The sequence below is a fragment of the Carassius gibelio genome, chromosome A3 (genome assembly GCF_023724105.1).
Source record: "Carassius gibelio isolate Cgi1373 ecotype wild population from Czech Republic chromosome A3, carGib1.2-hapl.c, whole genome shotgun sequence".
Taxonomy (NCBI): domain Eukaryota; kingdom Metazoa; phylum Chordata; class Actinopteri; order Cypriniformes; family Cyprinidae; genus Carassius; species Carassius gibelio.
The window spans coordinates 33212431-33230104 of NC_068373.1; the positions used below are offsets into that span (position 1 = coordinate 33212431).

The 17674-nt window shown below is 39.3% G+C and overlaps 2 protein-coding genes across 4 annotated transcripts in view; both read left to right on the forward strand.

Moving 5' to 3' along the window:
• Positions 1-667: 667 nt before the first annotated feature.
• LOC127943387 (E3 ubiquitin-protein ligase RNF170-like) overlaps positions 668-17674 on the forward strand; it is a 27062-nt gene continuing 10055 nt past the window's right edge. Inside the window, exon 1 of the mRNA XM_052539843.1 lies at positions 668-887. Coding sequence (XP_052395803.1) covers positions 668-887 — 220 coding nt within the window. The remainder of the gene's footprint in view (positions 888-17674) is intronic.
• The window catches only part of LOC127956105 (glutamate receptor ionotropic, NMDA 2B-like), a 114434-nt gene continuing 106801 nt past the window's right edge, over positions 10042-17674 (forward strand). For all 3 annotated transcript variants that reach the window (XM_052553866.1, XM_052553864.1, XM_052553865.1), the window contains exon 1: positions 10042-11198. The gene's annotated coding sequence lies outside the window, so the exon portion shown is untranslated. The remainder of the gene's footprint in view (positions 11199-17674) is intronic.

Below are 17674 nucleotides of genomic sequence, written 5' to 3' on the forward strand. Positions count from 1 at the left end.
AATGTACTGTAATGCCCATAATAATATTTTTCTCCTGTTGCTTTGGAACTATCTTGACAATGAATCCAGAAGTAAGATGGGTAACTAGCCTCTACACATTTATTTGACTTTATGGATATAATTGTGTGGAGTACACAAGATGTTTGTATTGGTGTTACTCTCTCCTGTTTTTTTTTTTTTTTTTTTTTTTTTTTTTTTTTTTTTTTTTTTTCTTCCACTTGGAGATCCCTTATCTTGTATTTGTATGGTTTGATCTTTGGTATTAGCCATTATCTGAACTATTGCCTCTAGTGGCCAAAAAATTGTGTTACAAGTGCCAGAGTGGCACACCTGAAACCAATGCAACTATAAGTACTGCGTGATTCTGTCTGTTTGTTACCAACACCCTGATGAAGGCCAATGGGCCGATACGCGTTGGTGTTTTAATGCTTTAGCCCAACCATTAAAGGCTTTTTAACTTTTGCATCCTATTGAGTGCCTGGACTTGGATTTTTTTCCAAAATCTTTTTCTATATTTAACCCTTCCAAGAGCACCAGAGGATACAAGGGATTCCAGCAGCGCTCCAGTTCTCTTTTGTTTAGTCTTATGAGGATCAATTTGGGTGACCCTGGACAGGAGCAGCTCCGTTTTATTTTTTGAACGTTGAGGACCCACTATAATATCAACATGGCCACTAACAAATCTTTCTCCTACACTAAGGATGAGGGCAAAGCTATCATTGTAGAAGACACTCTTCTGGAACTGGACTTTGACCAGGAACATGCACAGAGGACAGATACACGTAAACTGCACATTGATCTTCAAAAACTTTCTGAAAAAGAGGTGAAGCTGAATCTTCATATCATTACCCTATCTGACTACTGGAGGCAGGACATGATCCCAAGAGGTTTGAGATTGAATAAATTTCCCTCATTTGGCTATGATAATGTGGATTTTAAGGATAAATGGGAAGCTATTCTTAATAAATGCTCCCTAGACTTAATCCTCTTGTTAATTGAAGAAGCCAGAAAGCAGAAGTCAGTTGTACAATCTCATATTGAGGATTTGAAATCTCAGCTCATCCAGACAGAATCAGAGGAACACAGGTTGCCTTTTGAAAATAAACTAAAAGAAGATCTTGATAAATTGTCAACAAAATTGAAACAAGGCAAAATAATCAAATTTAAGCGAGACTGTAATGACTATAGTAATTGTTCTATATATGGCTGGGGCAAGAAGGGACACCTGACAAAAAGAAGAGTGTCTTTTAATCTTCCAAGCACTGATGATGAGAATTATGATGAAACTCATGACCATGACAAAATTGCTGATGTGTATGACAGAAATGCTTTTTTGGAATCTCGCCCCAGACAGCACAACCAACCTTACAAAAGAGGAAGAGGAAAACGCGGAGGGGTGGAAAGTGGCAGAACCCACTCTCAGGAACCACCAATCACAAGGAGCCGGTTGAAGCATCGGTAGTAATTAATATTTCAGACCTCCCCCTCTCTGATGACTGCGTTTCTGTCTTGTCCAAGGGTCTCTCATTTTCTCCTACATATTCAGGTAGACCATTTGACACCAAAGTGGACCTCTATCGATTCTATAGAAGTCTACATTTGAAGGCCTGGTACTCCCAGAACGCACAGGGTGCAGCTACCTACTCAACCACCACGGTAAACTCTTCTTTTCGGCCCAAGTCTACTTTTTCACCTTGTACCACCAATCCCATATTGACTACTTTCACCAAAAAGGTGTCCTATGAAGTAGAAAAGCTTTACAGTAAACAAAAAAAGATCACCCAGCATAATCTTACACAAAATGAATCTCAAGCACTTAAGTGGCTTTCGGAGAGAGATGATATAATCATAAAAAGTGCTGATAAGGGTGGTGCTGTCTGTGTGTGGGACAAGAAGAAGTATATAAGTGAAGCTCTTCGCCAGCTAGACAACACTCAGTATTACTCAAAGCCCTCATCCAATCCAATGAACACTATAAGAAGAGAGCAGGAGCAATTGCTTAATGAGGCAAAATCACATAATTGGATTACTAAGAGAGAATATGAGTTTTTGCTTTGTCAACACCCACGTTATTCTACTTTTTATATGCTCCCCAAAGTCCACAAGGATCTGGAAAATCCACCTGGCAGACCGATAATCAGCGGGAATGACTCAATAACAGAACCTGCTTCCAAGTTTGTGGATTATTTTATCAAGCCATTTGTGGCAGATTTACCTTCTTATATTCAAGATACTACACAGGTTTTAAAGAAAATTGAACAAATAGGCAACATAGGCTCCTGCATTATGGCCACAATGGATGTGGAGTCCCTATATAGCAATATTGTACATAACGAGGGTTTAGAGGCTTTGAAACACTATCTCTCATCCAGACCTGAACATTTGATGCCTCCCAGTGACTTTATAGTGCAACTTACTGAGTGGACTTTAAAGAACAACATCTTTCTCTTTCAAGACATATTGTATAGACAAGAAAAGGGGACTGCAATGGGTGCTTGTTTTGCTCCCAACTATGCCAATCTGTTTCTAGGCTTATGGGAGGAGCGCTATATATTTTCCCACGTCAACCCTTTTAAAGATAAAATCTTGTGGTGGGGTAGATATATTGACGATGTGATTTTGATGTTCTCAGGTTCAGAAAAAGAACTTGTAGACTTCCATGTATATGTTAATAGCTTAAATGAGAACCTTAAATTTAGTTTGGATTATGATTTACACACTATCAACTTTCTTGATCTACGGATCTCAAAAGATAATGAGGGATTCCTACATACATCTATCTTCAGAAAGTCAACAGATCGTAATACCTTGCTGCATGCTAATAGTTATCATCCCCCATGGCTTATTGATAACATACCCTTTGGACAGATCCAGAGACTAAGGCGTATATGTGATTCAGATCAGGATTTCCAGTATCAGTCTTTGGATATGCAGCGGCGTTTTCAACAAAGAGGTTACCAAACAAAAACTCTTGTTCAAGCTCATAATCGAGCCCAATCACTTGAAAGGAAGAGCTTGCTTCAGTCTAGACCCAATAGAGTATCAACACAGAAACCCTATTTTGTCACTCATTACAGCAAGGAGGCTGTCCAGATTAAACACATTATAAAGAAAAACTGGAACATTATTGAATGTGACCCGACTTTACGGGAAATATTCACGGAACCCCCTGGAATCAGTTTTAGGAGGGCCCCTACACTTAAGGACAGGTTAGTAAGAAGTCACCTCCCTGCTCCTAAACGTGAAACTTGGCTTCGTCAACCCAAGGGTAACTTTCCTTGTGGTAATTGTAATTATTGTGAGAATATTGCTAAAACTGACAAATTTATGGATGTTTTTAGCAATAAGACTTACACTATTAACAGTTTTATAAATTGCAATTCTACCCATGTTGTTTATCGTTTAGAGTGTACTTGTGGTTGTTTTTATATAGGCCTTACTAAAAGGAGACTAAGAGACAGGGTAGCTGAACATAGATATGCCATTCGGACTGGAAATATGAACTATCCAATGGCCAAACATTATATAGACGCAAAACATGGGAGTGATTCGACCCTAAGAGTAGTGGGCATTGAGGCTGTTCGCCTGGATGCCAGGGGTGGGGATATCATCAAACGCCTTAAACAAAGGGAGACATATTGGATCTATTCCTTGAGGGCTACTAGTCATCCAGGTCTTAATGAAGACTTTGACCTCTCACCTTTTTTGTAAAAGTTGTGTCTCAATAGGGACAGTGTATTGTTGTCCGTGAATGTTGACTATTCTTTTAATGTACTGTAATGCCCATAATAATATTTTTCTCCTGTTGCTTTGGAACTATCTTGACAATGAATCCAGAAGTAAGATGGGTAACTAGCCTCTACACATTTATTTGACTTTATGGATATAATTGTGTGGAGTACACAAGATGTTTGTATTGGTGTTACTCTCTCCTGTTTTTTTTTTTTTTTTTTTTTTTTTTTTTTTTTTTTTTTTTTTTTTTCTTCCACTTGGAGATCCCTTATCTTGTATTTGTATGGTTTGATCTTTGGTATTAGCCATTATCTGAACTATTGCCTCTAGTGGCCAAAAAATTGTGTTACAAGTGCCAGAGTGGCACACCTGAAACCAATGCAACTATAAGTACTGCGTGATTCTGTCTGTTTGTTACCAACACCCTGATGAAGGCCAATGGGCCGATACGCGTTGGTGTTTTAATGCTTTAGCCCAACCATTAAAGGCTTTTTAACTTTTGCATCCTATTGAGTGCCTGGACTTGGATTTTTTTCCAAAATCTTTTTCTATATTTAACCCTTCCAAGAGCACCAGAGGATACAAGGGATTCCAGCAGCGCTCCAGTTCTCTTTTGTTTTGTTTCCTCCTCTTTTATCTTGGAAAAGGGAAGAAACCCACAACAAGGAGAGAAATGCATCTAATAACAAAGGGAGGGAACAACCAAAGCACGTAACATGGATCTTAGTGCTGCGTTTGACACAATTGACCACAGCATTCTTTTGCATAGACTCGAACACTTTGTTGGCATCAATGGAAGTGTATTAGAATAGGTTTAAATCGTACTTATATGACCGCCATCAGTTCATAGCAGTGAATGAAGATGTATCATATCGATCACAAGTGCAGTATGGAGTACCTCAAGGCTCAGTACTAGGGCCGCTACTCTTCACGCTTTATATGTTACCCTTGGGAGATATCATCAGGAAACATGGTGTTAGCTTTCACTGTTATGCTGATGATACTCAGCTCTATATTTCTACATGACCCGGTGAAACACACCAATTTGAAATATTATTGGAATGCATAGTTGATATAAAAAACTGGATGAAGAGAAAAAACTGAGGTGTTAATTATAGGACCTAAAAACTCTACTTGTAATAACCTAGAACACTGTCTAAGACTTGATGGTTGCTCTGTCAATTCTTCGTCATCAGTTAGGAACCTAGGTGTGCTATTTGATCGCAATCTTTCCTTAGAAAGCCACGTTTCTAGCATTTGTAAAACTGCATTTTTTCATCTCAAAAATATATCGAAATTACGGCCTACGCTCTCAATGTCAAATGCAGAAATCTTAATCCATGCATTTATGAGCTCAAGGTTAGATTATTGTAATGCTTTATTGGGTGATTGTTCTGCACGCTTAGTAAACAAACTACAGCTAGTCCAAAATGCAGCAGCAAGAGTTCTTACTAGAACCAGGAAGTATGACCATATTAGCCCGGTCCTGTCCACACTGCACTGGCTCCCTATCAAACATCGTATAGATTTTAAAATATTGCTTATTACTTATAAAGCCCTGAATGGTTTAGCACCTCAGTATTGGAATGAGCTCCTTTTACATTATAATCAATCAATCAATAATCTATTCAATAAAACAATCAATAATCTACATCTACTGCATTCTCAAAACCCAGGCAATTTGATAATACCTAGAATATCAAAATCAACTGCGGGCGGCAGATCCTTTTCCTATTTGGTGCCAAAACTCTGGAATAACCTACCTAACACTGTTCTGGGGCAGACACACTCTTGCAGCAGTGGCTCAGTGGTTCATGTAGGTTGTCTACAAACTGGAAGGTTGGTGGTTCAATCCCCGGCTCCACCTGACCAAGTGTTGAGGTGTCCTTGAGCAAGACACTTAACCTCAGCTGCTCCTGATGAGCTAGATGGAGCCTTGAATGGCAGACACCGCAGTCGGTGTGTGAATGTGTGTGTGTGTGTGAATGGGTGAATGTGAGGCAAATTGTAAAGCGCTTTGGATGGCCATGTGGTCTGTTGAAAGCGCTATATAAATGCAGTCCATTTACCATTTACCATTAAATCTAGATTAAAGACCCATCTCTTTAACCTGGTTTACACACCAGTTTACACATCTCAACATACTAATATGCTTTTAATATCCAAATCCGTTAAAGGATTTTTAGGCTGCATTAATTAGGTAAACCGGAACCGGAAACACTTCACATAACACCGTACTTTCTACATCATTAGAAGAATGGCATCTACGCTAATATTTGTCTGTTTCTCTCTTATTCCGAGGTCACCGTGGCCACCAGATCCAGTCTGTGTCCAGATCAGAGGGTCACTGCAGTCACCCGGATCCAGTACGTATCCAGACCAGATGGTGGATCAGCACCTAGAAAGGACCTCTACATCCCTGAAAGACAGCGGAGACCAGGACAACTAGAGCCCAGATACAGATCCCCTGTAAAGACCTTGTCTCAGAGGAGCACCAGGACAAGACCACAGGAAACAGATGATTCTTCTGCACAATCTGACTTTGCTGCAGCCTGGAATTGAACTACTGGTTTCGTCTGGTCAGAGGAGAACTGACCCCAACTGAGCCTGGTTTCTCCCAAGGTTTTTTTCTCCATTCTGTCACCGATGGAGTTTCGGTTCCTTGCCGCTGTCGCCTCTGGCTTGCTTAGTTGGGGTCACTTCATCTACAGCGATATCATTGACTTGATTGCAAATAAATGCACAGACACTATTTAACTGAACAGAGATGACATCACTGAATTCAATGATGAACTGCTTTAACTATCATTTTGCATTATTGACACACTGTTTTCCTAATGAATGTTGTTCAGTTGCTTTTACGCAATGTATTTTGTTTAAAGCACTATATAAATAAAGGTGACTTGACTTGACTTGAATGCTTATAACTCTAATTAATTTTCATACTATTTTTTTTTTTTCAATCTAGATGGTGCCACGAATGGCAGCCGTGGCGCTGAGCTCAGTTCTTCTGCTGTTTTTCCAGTTTTTAGTCATTCTTCAATCAATCTAGTAGTAGTAATGTAATAGAAATTATGAATGTATCTCCCAAAGAGTTACAAATAAAACTAAACTACGGCTTATTTGTGCATCTGTGGTTAAATGATCTCCTCCCATTCACTGTATGGTTTTGTCCCGTCCTCTGTAGCCCAGAGTCAGTGAGATCAGATGGTAAACCCTCAATTTAGAGATTTCTTCGAGTTCAACGGGGGGCACTTTTAGTTACATTTTAGTTTTGCTATAGAAAACCTACAAATTCACCTTCTGATTACACTATTTAATAAATACTATAGCTGGGTTTCCACAGGCAGGGTCACAGTTATCTACCGTGTATTAAGCTAAAGGTTTATAATGTATGACATTTTTAACATTGTATGCCGTCTGTGGAAGGAATACAGCTGTTAGACTAATAGTCACATTTAGCCGAGGAAGATCATGATTGAGAAATGTTGGATACTGCTGGAAATGCTGCTTTTAATTATTTTAGGATCTTTTTTTGCCCCAGTGAAGCATTTCTATTAATAAAACTGACAAAGTAGTCAAACTCATGCCATATCAGAGAACAGTGTGGTGTTGAAACTCTGTTTCCATTGAAAAAGTTCTGAATTAATTGTGTTAATGATAGCTAATGGTCAATCGCAACAGCAGAAGTAATAATATTATTAAATTGCAGGCATAGGTTTTGAAGAGCTAGGTTGTGCTTGTACACTGTATTGACAAAATTTTGGGACACCCCTTCTAATGAACAGGTTTTAACTACTTTAGTAAGTTCTATGAATACTTATCTTAACATTTAGGCATATAATGATATTCTAGGGAACTGTGTGCTTCTAATTGTATACCAATAGTTTAACAGCACACTCTTCTATTCTTACACAACAATGCCTCTGTTTATAAGGCAAGGTTAAAGACAATGTATTAGATTTCTCCATCCTCCAGCTTCAGAGGAATTTCATGTAAATATCAGAGTACGTATTAGTGTTACACAAAGGCCTTTCTTTGTGTTGATATAATGATTTGTATATCTCTCACTCACATCAATGTCCAGTGAATGAGTCTTTGTTAATGTGATGACATGGTCATGTGTTTTCAGTGTAAAGCTGCTGTGTAAAAGTACAATTACAACAACATTGAAATGCAATACTTTGGGTGCATAATTTATATTTATTGTTTATTAATAATATTATATTGTTGTAATTGTAAGTTGTAAATTATATTTTATTATATTGTAAATGAGAATTTATTGCATGTGTTTTATTTTAAGGCTAGGGTTTTATTTAGTTACTTCATGCTGTTATTTTATTATTTTAAACCAGTGGCTGCAGATGAAGTGTTTCAGAGAGCAGAGAGTGGATCAAGAGTAGGGATGGGTATCGTTAAGGTTTAAACGGTATTACTACTCTTACCGAAACTGCTTAACGGTCCGGTACTTTAACGGTATTCTTTTCAGAACTTTGTGTCGTGTTACTTTGTGTTGTGTTAGGCAGTCGAAAACTTTGCATTTCTCTGTCTGCACATAATGCACTTTTGAAAGATGCTTGGACAGATTGCTTGTGTTTCCGCCCTTACTTGCAAAAATTTTGTTACACTTATGACAACCAGCGTTGTCTGTATCAACTCTAGTGAAGTATAACCACACTTTGGAACGTTTTGCTGTCTCCGCCATCGTCACTCTTTGTATTAAGCAGGAGTTTTCATACTGTAAGGGGCCGTTCACATGTGGCGTCTAAAAACACGTGGAAAACGCTAGGCGCCGCTTTCTGATTTTTTCCCCCAAATCCTACATTTAAAATAACTAACTTGAGCGTGCAAAAGACGCGATATGTGAACGGACCCTTACGTGTGTGTGTGCGCCGTGCGGGTATTTGTTGTGTGTGTGTGTCTTAATAATATCGCAAATTAGAAATGTTTGGTAAGATAAAATGTGCACGATAACATTATTAAGCAAATCTCTTTATAAAACTCCCGCTTTATAATTAAGCGGGAGTTTTCATACTATTATGTCTGTTTGTGCGCTGTGCTCGTTGTGGTGTGTGTGTGTGTGTGTGTGACTGACAGACAGCCTCCGCGGCGCGCATGAGCGATCTCGCAGATCTCACAGACAAACGTCTTAATATGATCGCACATTAGAAATGTTTGGTGAGGTAAAATGTGCACGATAACATTATTAAGCAAAAATACATAGTACATTAATTTTTTCCCCTCCAGTACCGAAAGCAGAACCGGTACCGTCAGATCTTACTGATACTACGGTCTTTCATAATTTAGCCCCGGGGCCATTTTAATACCGGGTTTCGGTACCCATCCCTAATCAAGAGCTCACAGAAGAGTCGTTTCTTCATGTTTCTTGAAGATGTAGATCTCACCACCACTGGGGAACAGTGAACGTGAAAGTGCTGGAAAGTGTGCTTCATTTTGAACTCGGCCCTCTCTAAAATTCGGTCCAGACAAAAATCTTACTATCACTTTGCACCTATCATTTCCATTTCTCTTGTTCTGTTTCTTTTCTCTCTCGCTCCAGTTTTTCACAAGTTCATCAAACAACCGCAGTAAGAATATTTCATCAAGCACGGTGAGTAATGGCTTCTCCTACAATTGTTATTTGCAGCTCTTGCCACATGTACAGTTTATCTATCTCTGTCGCTGATGAGGGATTCACATGTGATAAATGCAGGGAAATAGTTAGGCTGACAGAGAAGATTTCAGAATTAGAGACACGCATCCAAACTTTAATTGAGGACAGTAAGAATGTTAGGGCTCTAGATACGGCTTTGGATGCGTCTAGCTCAGGGATTCCTGTACATTGTCCGGTTCCAGCAGAGCCCCTGCAGCAGGGCAACTGGGTGACGGTGAGGCAGCGTAGTCGTGGGTCAAAACACTGCTCTTCTGTTCCGATCAAAACATTAAACAGGTTCTCCCCACTCAGTGATGCACCCACTGAGAACAGGTCAAACAGTTCAAAAGCCGTAAAAGTCCGTAGAGCAGTGTGCCATTACTCTTGTCCGCCAGCAGAGGGAGACACAACAGCACTGTCTGAAGAGAGAGAGAGAGAGAGAGACAGAGAGAGAGAGAGAGAGAAAGAGAGAGAGACAGAGAGAGAGACAGACAGAGAGAGAGAGAGAGAGAGAGAGAGAGAGAGAGAGAGAGAGAGAGAGAGAGAAAGAGAGAGAGACAGAGAGAGAGACAGACAGAGAGAGAGAGAGAGAGAGAGAGAGAGAGGCAGAGACTCTCTTACCGGCAGCAGCACTCGTGTGTGTGTGTGTGTGTGTGTGTGTGTGTGTGTGTGTGGCGCAGTCATACAGATGCAGTGAGTCCAGACAGCAGCATGTGAGCGCCAGTGTGAGTGTGTGTGCTGGGAGCAGGTGTTTTCGCGAGCCGTTAGAGACAGGGACACACACACACACACACACACACACTCCAAAAGAGCAGCAGCACGGAGGCAGCCGGACTATTTGCCTTTTGTTTGTTTTTTGTTTAGTTTGTTCTTCCTCTTCCTCCTCGTGATTGTGGGAGGCGCGCTCTCCTCTCATCCTCTCGCTCTGTCCATCATCTTCTCATCTCTCTCTCATCTGTAGTTTCTCTGATTTGTGAGCCGCCGAAGGTTTTACAGGACTGTGTGTTCTTCTTTTCTCTTCCTATTCCTCCTTTGGTTGTTTGACTGTAGGTAGGTTGATTTGTGTTCACTGTAGTGTGTGTGTGTGTGTGTGTGTGAGAGAGAGAGTGTGTTCTGTTTGTGAAGCACACACATGAACACACACATGCAGTGACGTAGAGAGAGAGAGACGTGTGTCTTACCTCAGGCAGGTGTGTGTGTGTGTGTGTGTGTGTGTGTGTGTGATCACAAACACATTATAATACACACTCATCTCTTTCTCTCTCTTCATTCTACTGGTCTCTCACCTGTGTGTGTTTGCACACATCAGTCTAACACACACACCCTTCATAATCCCACTCACTCCATTATCTCTCCCTGAGTTTCATTCATTGATCTGCCGTTATTTCTGATATACACTGTTATTCACGCATCAGCGCTCTTGTGTGTGTGTGTGTGTGTGAGAGAGTAATGAACCTGTTTATTACTAGAGAGTATCATCAGACCATGTAAAGTAATCCTTGTGTGTGTGCGCGCGCGCTTCGCCTCCATCACCCCAGCGTGTCTCTCCGCGGTCGTATAGGTGTGTGTCTGACAGTCCTCGCGCTGGATGAGTGTTTGGACGCAGCTCTTCTCTTCTGTTTCTCCTGAGGAGACCCGCTTCATCCATGGGTCTGGACTGCGTCGCGTCTCCAGATGAGCAGACACACGCGCCTCTTTCTGCTCTTTTACAATTGGACTAAATGCGGAGTGAAGCCGTTTCAGCAGAGGTGAATGTGAACGGGACGCCGGATCCGCCGGAGGACGTGCGCGCGACCGAGACTTGGGCTGTTCGGTGAGTGTGTGTGTAGGAGAGTGAGACCCCCCCACAATGTTCTGTTCTAGACGATTCTCTAAATTTACAGCGGTGTGTGTGAGTGTGTGTGTGTGTGTGTTGTTCTGGTTTCATTCAGCACATGCTGCAGGATTCATTCATGACGGAGCACATATGTGTCTCTGTCTCTCTTCTGAGTTTTGTAAAAATGATATTGTCAGTGAATCATGGTGGTATATGTTTTTCCATTATTTCAACACATCAAAATAATTAATTACAATCTTCATTAAGGTCGATTGTTTAGTTTTTAAGGCAAGAGATGTTTCTCATGCTCTGGTGGAGATGTGTTTCAGACTAGTAAAGAAAACATCCAAAACACACTTTCAAGTGTTTATTTCAGGCTGTGCTGTGATTCCATTGAGGAAAGGGCTTTTAATGTGGGCTCTGTCCAGCACCTGATTAGAAAACACACACTCTAATCTCTCTTGAAATGAATCATTGTTTTTTACTCGCACAGCTAGTTTAGCACACTGTTAGTCTACTAGATTATTAAATCTAACATCTTTGATTTTCTGTAAGAACATGATAAACAATGATAAAATGTGAAACAAGCCATTTATGTATTTAATATATCATAATATTTACAGTATCGTTCAAAAGTTAAAAAAAAATTAGATGCTTTTGAAAGTTTCTTGTTTGCTGTTCACATTTTTCTGGAAACCTTTTCAAAACATTGGGGTAAGTTCAATAAATACAGTAATATTAATAGACCATTGGCAGTAAAGACATTCATAATCTTACAAAAAAATGATATTCAATTCAAGTTTATTTTTATAGCGCTTTTTACAATACAAATTGTTACAAATCAACTTTACAGAAAATTATGTTTCTACAATATTTAGTTGTAGCTTATAAGTGGTCACTGTCAGTTTGTGCACGTTTGACAGGATTTTTCAGAAAAACTAATACAAGACGTAGTCAGCCAGATGATGAACATTATTAAAAGCAAATTATTATATGATGCAGTCACACTTCTGTTTGTTGATTCAGGGTCAGCATCATCTGAGGTCCTCTGAGGGTCAGCATCATCTCTTCTCAGGTGTTCTGGATCCAGACTGGAGCTTGTGTAAATCCTAGTTATCACGGGATGAAGATCCCAGCAGAAACAGAGAAACACATAGAGACATCATTGGCATAGCTGCTGTTCCAACAAAGTAAAATTAGTTTAACCCAAGCTAAAGAATAAAAATGCACATTTGATCAGATGCAACTGAACTGCAGTCACAAATTAAGAGATGCATTATTTGAATGCATGACGAAAGAGATGTGTTTTTAATCTAGATTTAAACAGAGAGAGTGTGTCTGAACCCCGAACATTATCAGGAAGGCTATTCCAGAGTTTGGGAGCCAAATGTGAGAAAGCTCTACCTCCTTTAGTGGACTTTGCTATCCTAGGAACGACCAAAAGTCCAGCGTTTTGTGACCTTAGGGAGCGTGATGGGTTGTAGCGTGGTAGAAGGCTAGTTAGGTACGCTGGAGCTAAACCATTTAGGGCCTTATAGGTAAGTAATGATAATTTGTAACTGATACGGAACTTAATAGGTAGCCAGTGCAGAGACTGTAAAATTGGGGTAATATGATCATATTTTCTTGACCTGGTAAGGACTCTAGCTGCTGTATTTTGGGCTACCTGTAGCTTGTTTATTGAAGAAGCAGGACAACCACCTAGAAGTGCATTACAATAGTCCAGTCTAGAGGTCATGAATGCATGAACTAGCTTTTCTGCATCAGAAACAGATAACATGTTTCGTAGCTTGGCAATGTTTCTAAGATGGAAGAATGCAGTTTTTGTAACATGGGAAATATGATTTTCAAAAGACAAATTGCTGTCTAATATAACACCCAGATTTCTGACAGTAGAGGAAGTAACAGTACATCCGTCTAGTTGCAGATTGTAGTGTAGTGTTTTTTGGTCCAATAATTAGTATCTGTCTTATCTGAATTTAATTGGAGACAATTATTTGTCATCCAATCTTTTACATTTTTAACACACTCTGTTAGCTTAGATAATTGGGAAGTTTCATCTGGTCTCGTTGAGATATATAGCTGAGTATCATCAGCATAACAGTGGAAGCTAATTCCGTATTTTCTAATAATATTACCAAGGGGCAACATGAATACTGAAAATAGAAGGGGACCTAGGACGGATCCTTGTGGCACTCCATATTTTACTGATGATAAATGAGATGACTCCCCATTTAAGTAAACACAATGGTAGCGATCGGACAGGTAGGATCTAAACCATCTTAGAGTCTGCCCTTGAATACCTGTATAGTTTTGTAATCGATCTATGAGTATGTCATGATCTATGGTGTCGAACGCAGCACTAAGATCAAGTAAGACTAGAAATGAGAGCCTTGGTCTGACGCAAGGAGCAGGTCATTTGTAATTTTAACAAGTTTTTTCAAATAAATGAAATTAATGCCGCCTTGATGAGCAGAAGATACCCTTTCAAAAATATTAATCTTAGTTAGTTATTCCAAGCTTTTGGCAAGTAATGTAATTTCTAATATAATTATTAAGATCATCTGCTGGTAGCAGTGACAGAAATCTTTACATCTTGAGTGAGTCAGTAATGTGAGCCCTCGCTCATGAACACAGCAGCAGATCATTTCATGCTTGTAAGAGCCTCAAAGAATCCAGCTCTGAAACACTTGCACATTAATGAGTTGTGTAGAGAAATGTTTGGCTCAGAGAACATGCTTGAGTCCTGCACGTCACTAGCACTTGGCCTCACACACACACACACACACACAGGTAGTGGAGCACAGTTCTACTTTAAGAAACTGGGCCGACCCAAATGGGCCGAACTCCCGCCTCTGGTCTCTGTTGCACCCCACAAACTCTGGATCGTCCAACCTACATATCACTGCCTACACACACACACTCGCAGTGAATAACCCACTTTAGCGTCTCACACACACTCAGGCTGCTCCTAATAGCTCCTCAGATGAGTGGTGCTGCTCTTAAATTGATTGAAGTAATTAGAGATTACAGCAGCTCGTCACTCATCCAGCTGTAATTGACTCAAGCTGATTTCTGACCGCCTCCTTCCTCATCATCCTCTTGCTTAACACTCGCTGATCCCGTGTCGAACCTGAGACAAGTTCACTCAAATCAGACCACCACACCAACCGGCACAATCACTATAACAATCACCATCAAAACCACCATCACTATCACCATCACCATAAAAAATCACAATCACTATCAGCATCTCAATCAAAATCACCATCACAATCATTATCAGTATCACCATCAAAATCACAATCACCATCAAAATCACCATCACTATCACTGTCACCATCAAATTCACCATCAAAATCACAATTACCATCACCATCACTATCACCTTCAAAATCACCATCACTATCACCATCACCATCAAAAACACCATCACCATCACTATCACAATCACAATCACCATCAAAATTACACAGCTGGAACACATTCAGTTAGTGTTGTGGGCTGTTATTCATGCATTCACCAGACACATTTATCCAAAGTGAATTACAAAACAAAAACAATTGCAATTGATGTTATATATGCAAAACCAATTAAAGATGCAGCTGATGTTGGTCAGAATCTCCTTAGATAATCCAGGTTCAGTTTGAGTTGAGTAGAAATGCACTAGAATGTGAAGCACTGATCGTGTGTTCTTGACATGATTTGAGTTAGTTTGTTATTTCAGTGAGAGAAATGCATGAGCTCACACATGATTAAGGCATAAAAACCACAGGTTTATATTCACTGAAAGTTTTCACTCAGAAATCTCTAGTAAATTTCACAAATAATAACAAGAAGTAAGACTGAATGTAATGTTAAGTTCTGAAATGGTGTTTTCTTGTAGAAAGTACTGCAGTGTCATTGTTTGTTTAGAGTGTGGAAATCCCTCTTTAGAGTACGCCTATCTAAACAGGAACTGAAGAAGTCAGTTGTTTTAGAAAATATATATAATCAATACTACTAACGAAAGATTTTGAGATTATTCTAATAAAAAAAATGTATTACTTTGAGGATGTTTATTTACATTTATTTATCCTAAATGTTTACATTGCTTTCAAGCTCTACATGCTTATTTAATTATTTCATTGGTTTTTAAAGATGCAGTATATAATAAATTATATTTACATTTATATATTTATATTGCCTGATTTGGTTTAGAATCTTGTTTTTCCAATCAGTTTAAAACCTATAGAAAACATTTATCTCCTTTTTTTGAAGATATGCTGAGATTATAAGAATAAAAATATTTATAACATTAATAAACCATTTCTATTTGGAAGACATTTACCCTAAGTGCATTACATTGTATTTTAGTGGTTTATTTGATTATGTATTATTATTTAAAATCTGGCTGCTGTGTGCATCTTAGTACATTTGACCTGAATTAGACCAAACACAAAGATATTTAGCTTTTGTCTGATAATAAACCTTTAGATTTGATGAGAAAGTGTCTGTGCTCAGGGGAGAGTGATGTGAGAGTGAAGGGCTGAACAGAGCAGTGTCTCCTACTGCACGCACCACACCACCACATTCACACCTGTTTATACCTGCCAGACGCATGGAGAGCGACACTCCAGACACCTGAGAGACGCCAACACACACACACACACACACACCTCTGTGCAGCCGTCGCATCCTCAGCTGTTCAGCGCAGAATGAGAGCAACTATGAGCACACAAGTTCTCACTCACTCACACATTTACATTACATTTAGCAGATGCCTAGTGACAATAGAAGCAATCAAAATCAACTAAAAAGCAATGGAGTTTTTTTTAGATAATATAATAAATTAAAAGAAAACAGAATAGAAAAAGAATAGAGCAAACTAATGTTAGAGGCCTTTTTGTTTTTTGTTAATCATGTAATAATAAAAAAATAGATGAGAAAAGCTGTTTTTTTCAGGAAACAGTCAATGAATAGAGTGCCAGTCTAAAAGAGTGTTTTCTTTCAAAAAAAAAAAAAAAAAACAGAATTAGAATAAAAAGTGCTAGAGTTAGAGGGTCAAATAAAGATGGAAGAGATGTGTTTTGAGCCGATTCTTGAAGATGGCTAAGGACTCAGCTGCTCGGATTGAGTTGGGGAGTTCATTCCATCAGAAGAGAACATTTAATTTAAAAGTCCGTAAAAGTGACTTTGTGCTTCTTTGGGATGATCAATCAAGCGACGTTCACTTGCAGAACACAAGCTTCTAGAGGCACATAAGACTGAAGTAACGAATTTAGGTAAATGGGAGCAGAGCCAGTGGTAGTTTTGTAGGCAAACATCAATGCCTTGAATTTTATGCGAGCAGCTATTGGAAGCCAGTGCACATTGATAAACAGAGGTGTGACGTATTCTTTTCAGCTCATTAAAAATTAAAGGGATGGTTGCCTGTTTTTTTCTAGGCCTGATTGTGTTTATGGGGTGCAGTCTAACATGTGTATATGCTAAGTTTTTTAGAAAACATTTTTTTTTCACATAATTTAGCTTCATTCTGTCCCTGATCATTTCCTTCTATTATGAAGCCCCTCCCTCAGAAAATAGGTGATTGGCTCCGATTGGTTAGATAGCCCAGTGTGTTGTGATTGGCTAAACCGCATGAGCAGCATGTGCTCTCGTTGTATTGTAAACAACGGTGTCATTAATATCTCAGTTTGAGGCTGATTGAGAAGCAGAGGATATTATTGAAGAGGGTCGCGCAGAACCTGTGCAAGCTTGGCTTTTAATGGTAGGCCTATGTTTTTTGTTTGTTGTTGTCTCATACTTTTAGATATGCTGTTGTTTGTAATTGCTACTGCTTATGTTAGGTTTTAACATATGTTTTTATCCTGATTAAAACTTTAATACAGTACTGCAACTGCACACGTCGTCTGTTTAACACTTCTTATAGCTATGCGAAAATAAATGTATAGTTCAACCCAGTCTCATGACAAATACAAACCTGATTGCAAAAAGTGGGGACACTGTACAAATTGTGAATAAAAACAAAAGGCAATGATGTGGAAGTTTCAAATTACAATATTTTATTCAGAAAACAACATAGGTGACAAATAATTTTAAGGGAAAAATTAGTTGATTTTAAATTTCATGGCATCAACACATCTCTAAAAAAGTTGGGGCAAGGCCGTGTTTAGCACTGTGTGGCATTCCCTCTACTTTTTTAACAGTCTCTGAGGACTGAGGAGACAAGCTGCTGAAGTTTAGGAAGAGGAACGTTGTCCCATTCTTGTCTAATACAGGCTTCTAGTTGCTCGACTGTCTTAGGTCTTCTTTGTCTCATCTTCCTCTTTATGATGCACCACATGTTTTCTATGGGTGAAAGATCTGGACTGCAGGCTGGTCATTTCAGACCCGGATCCTTCTTCTACACAGCCATGATGTTGTAATTGATGCAGTGTGTGGTCTGGTATTGTGATGTTGGAAAAGGCAAGGTCTTCCCTGAAAGAGACGAC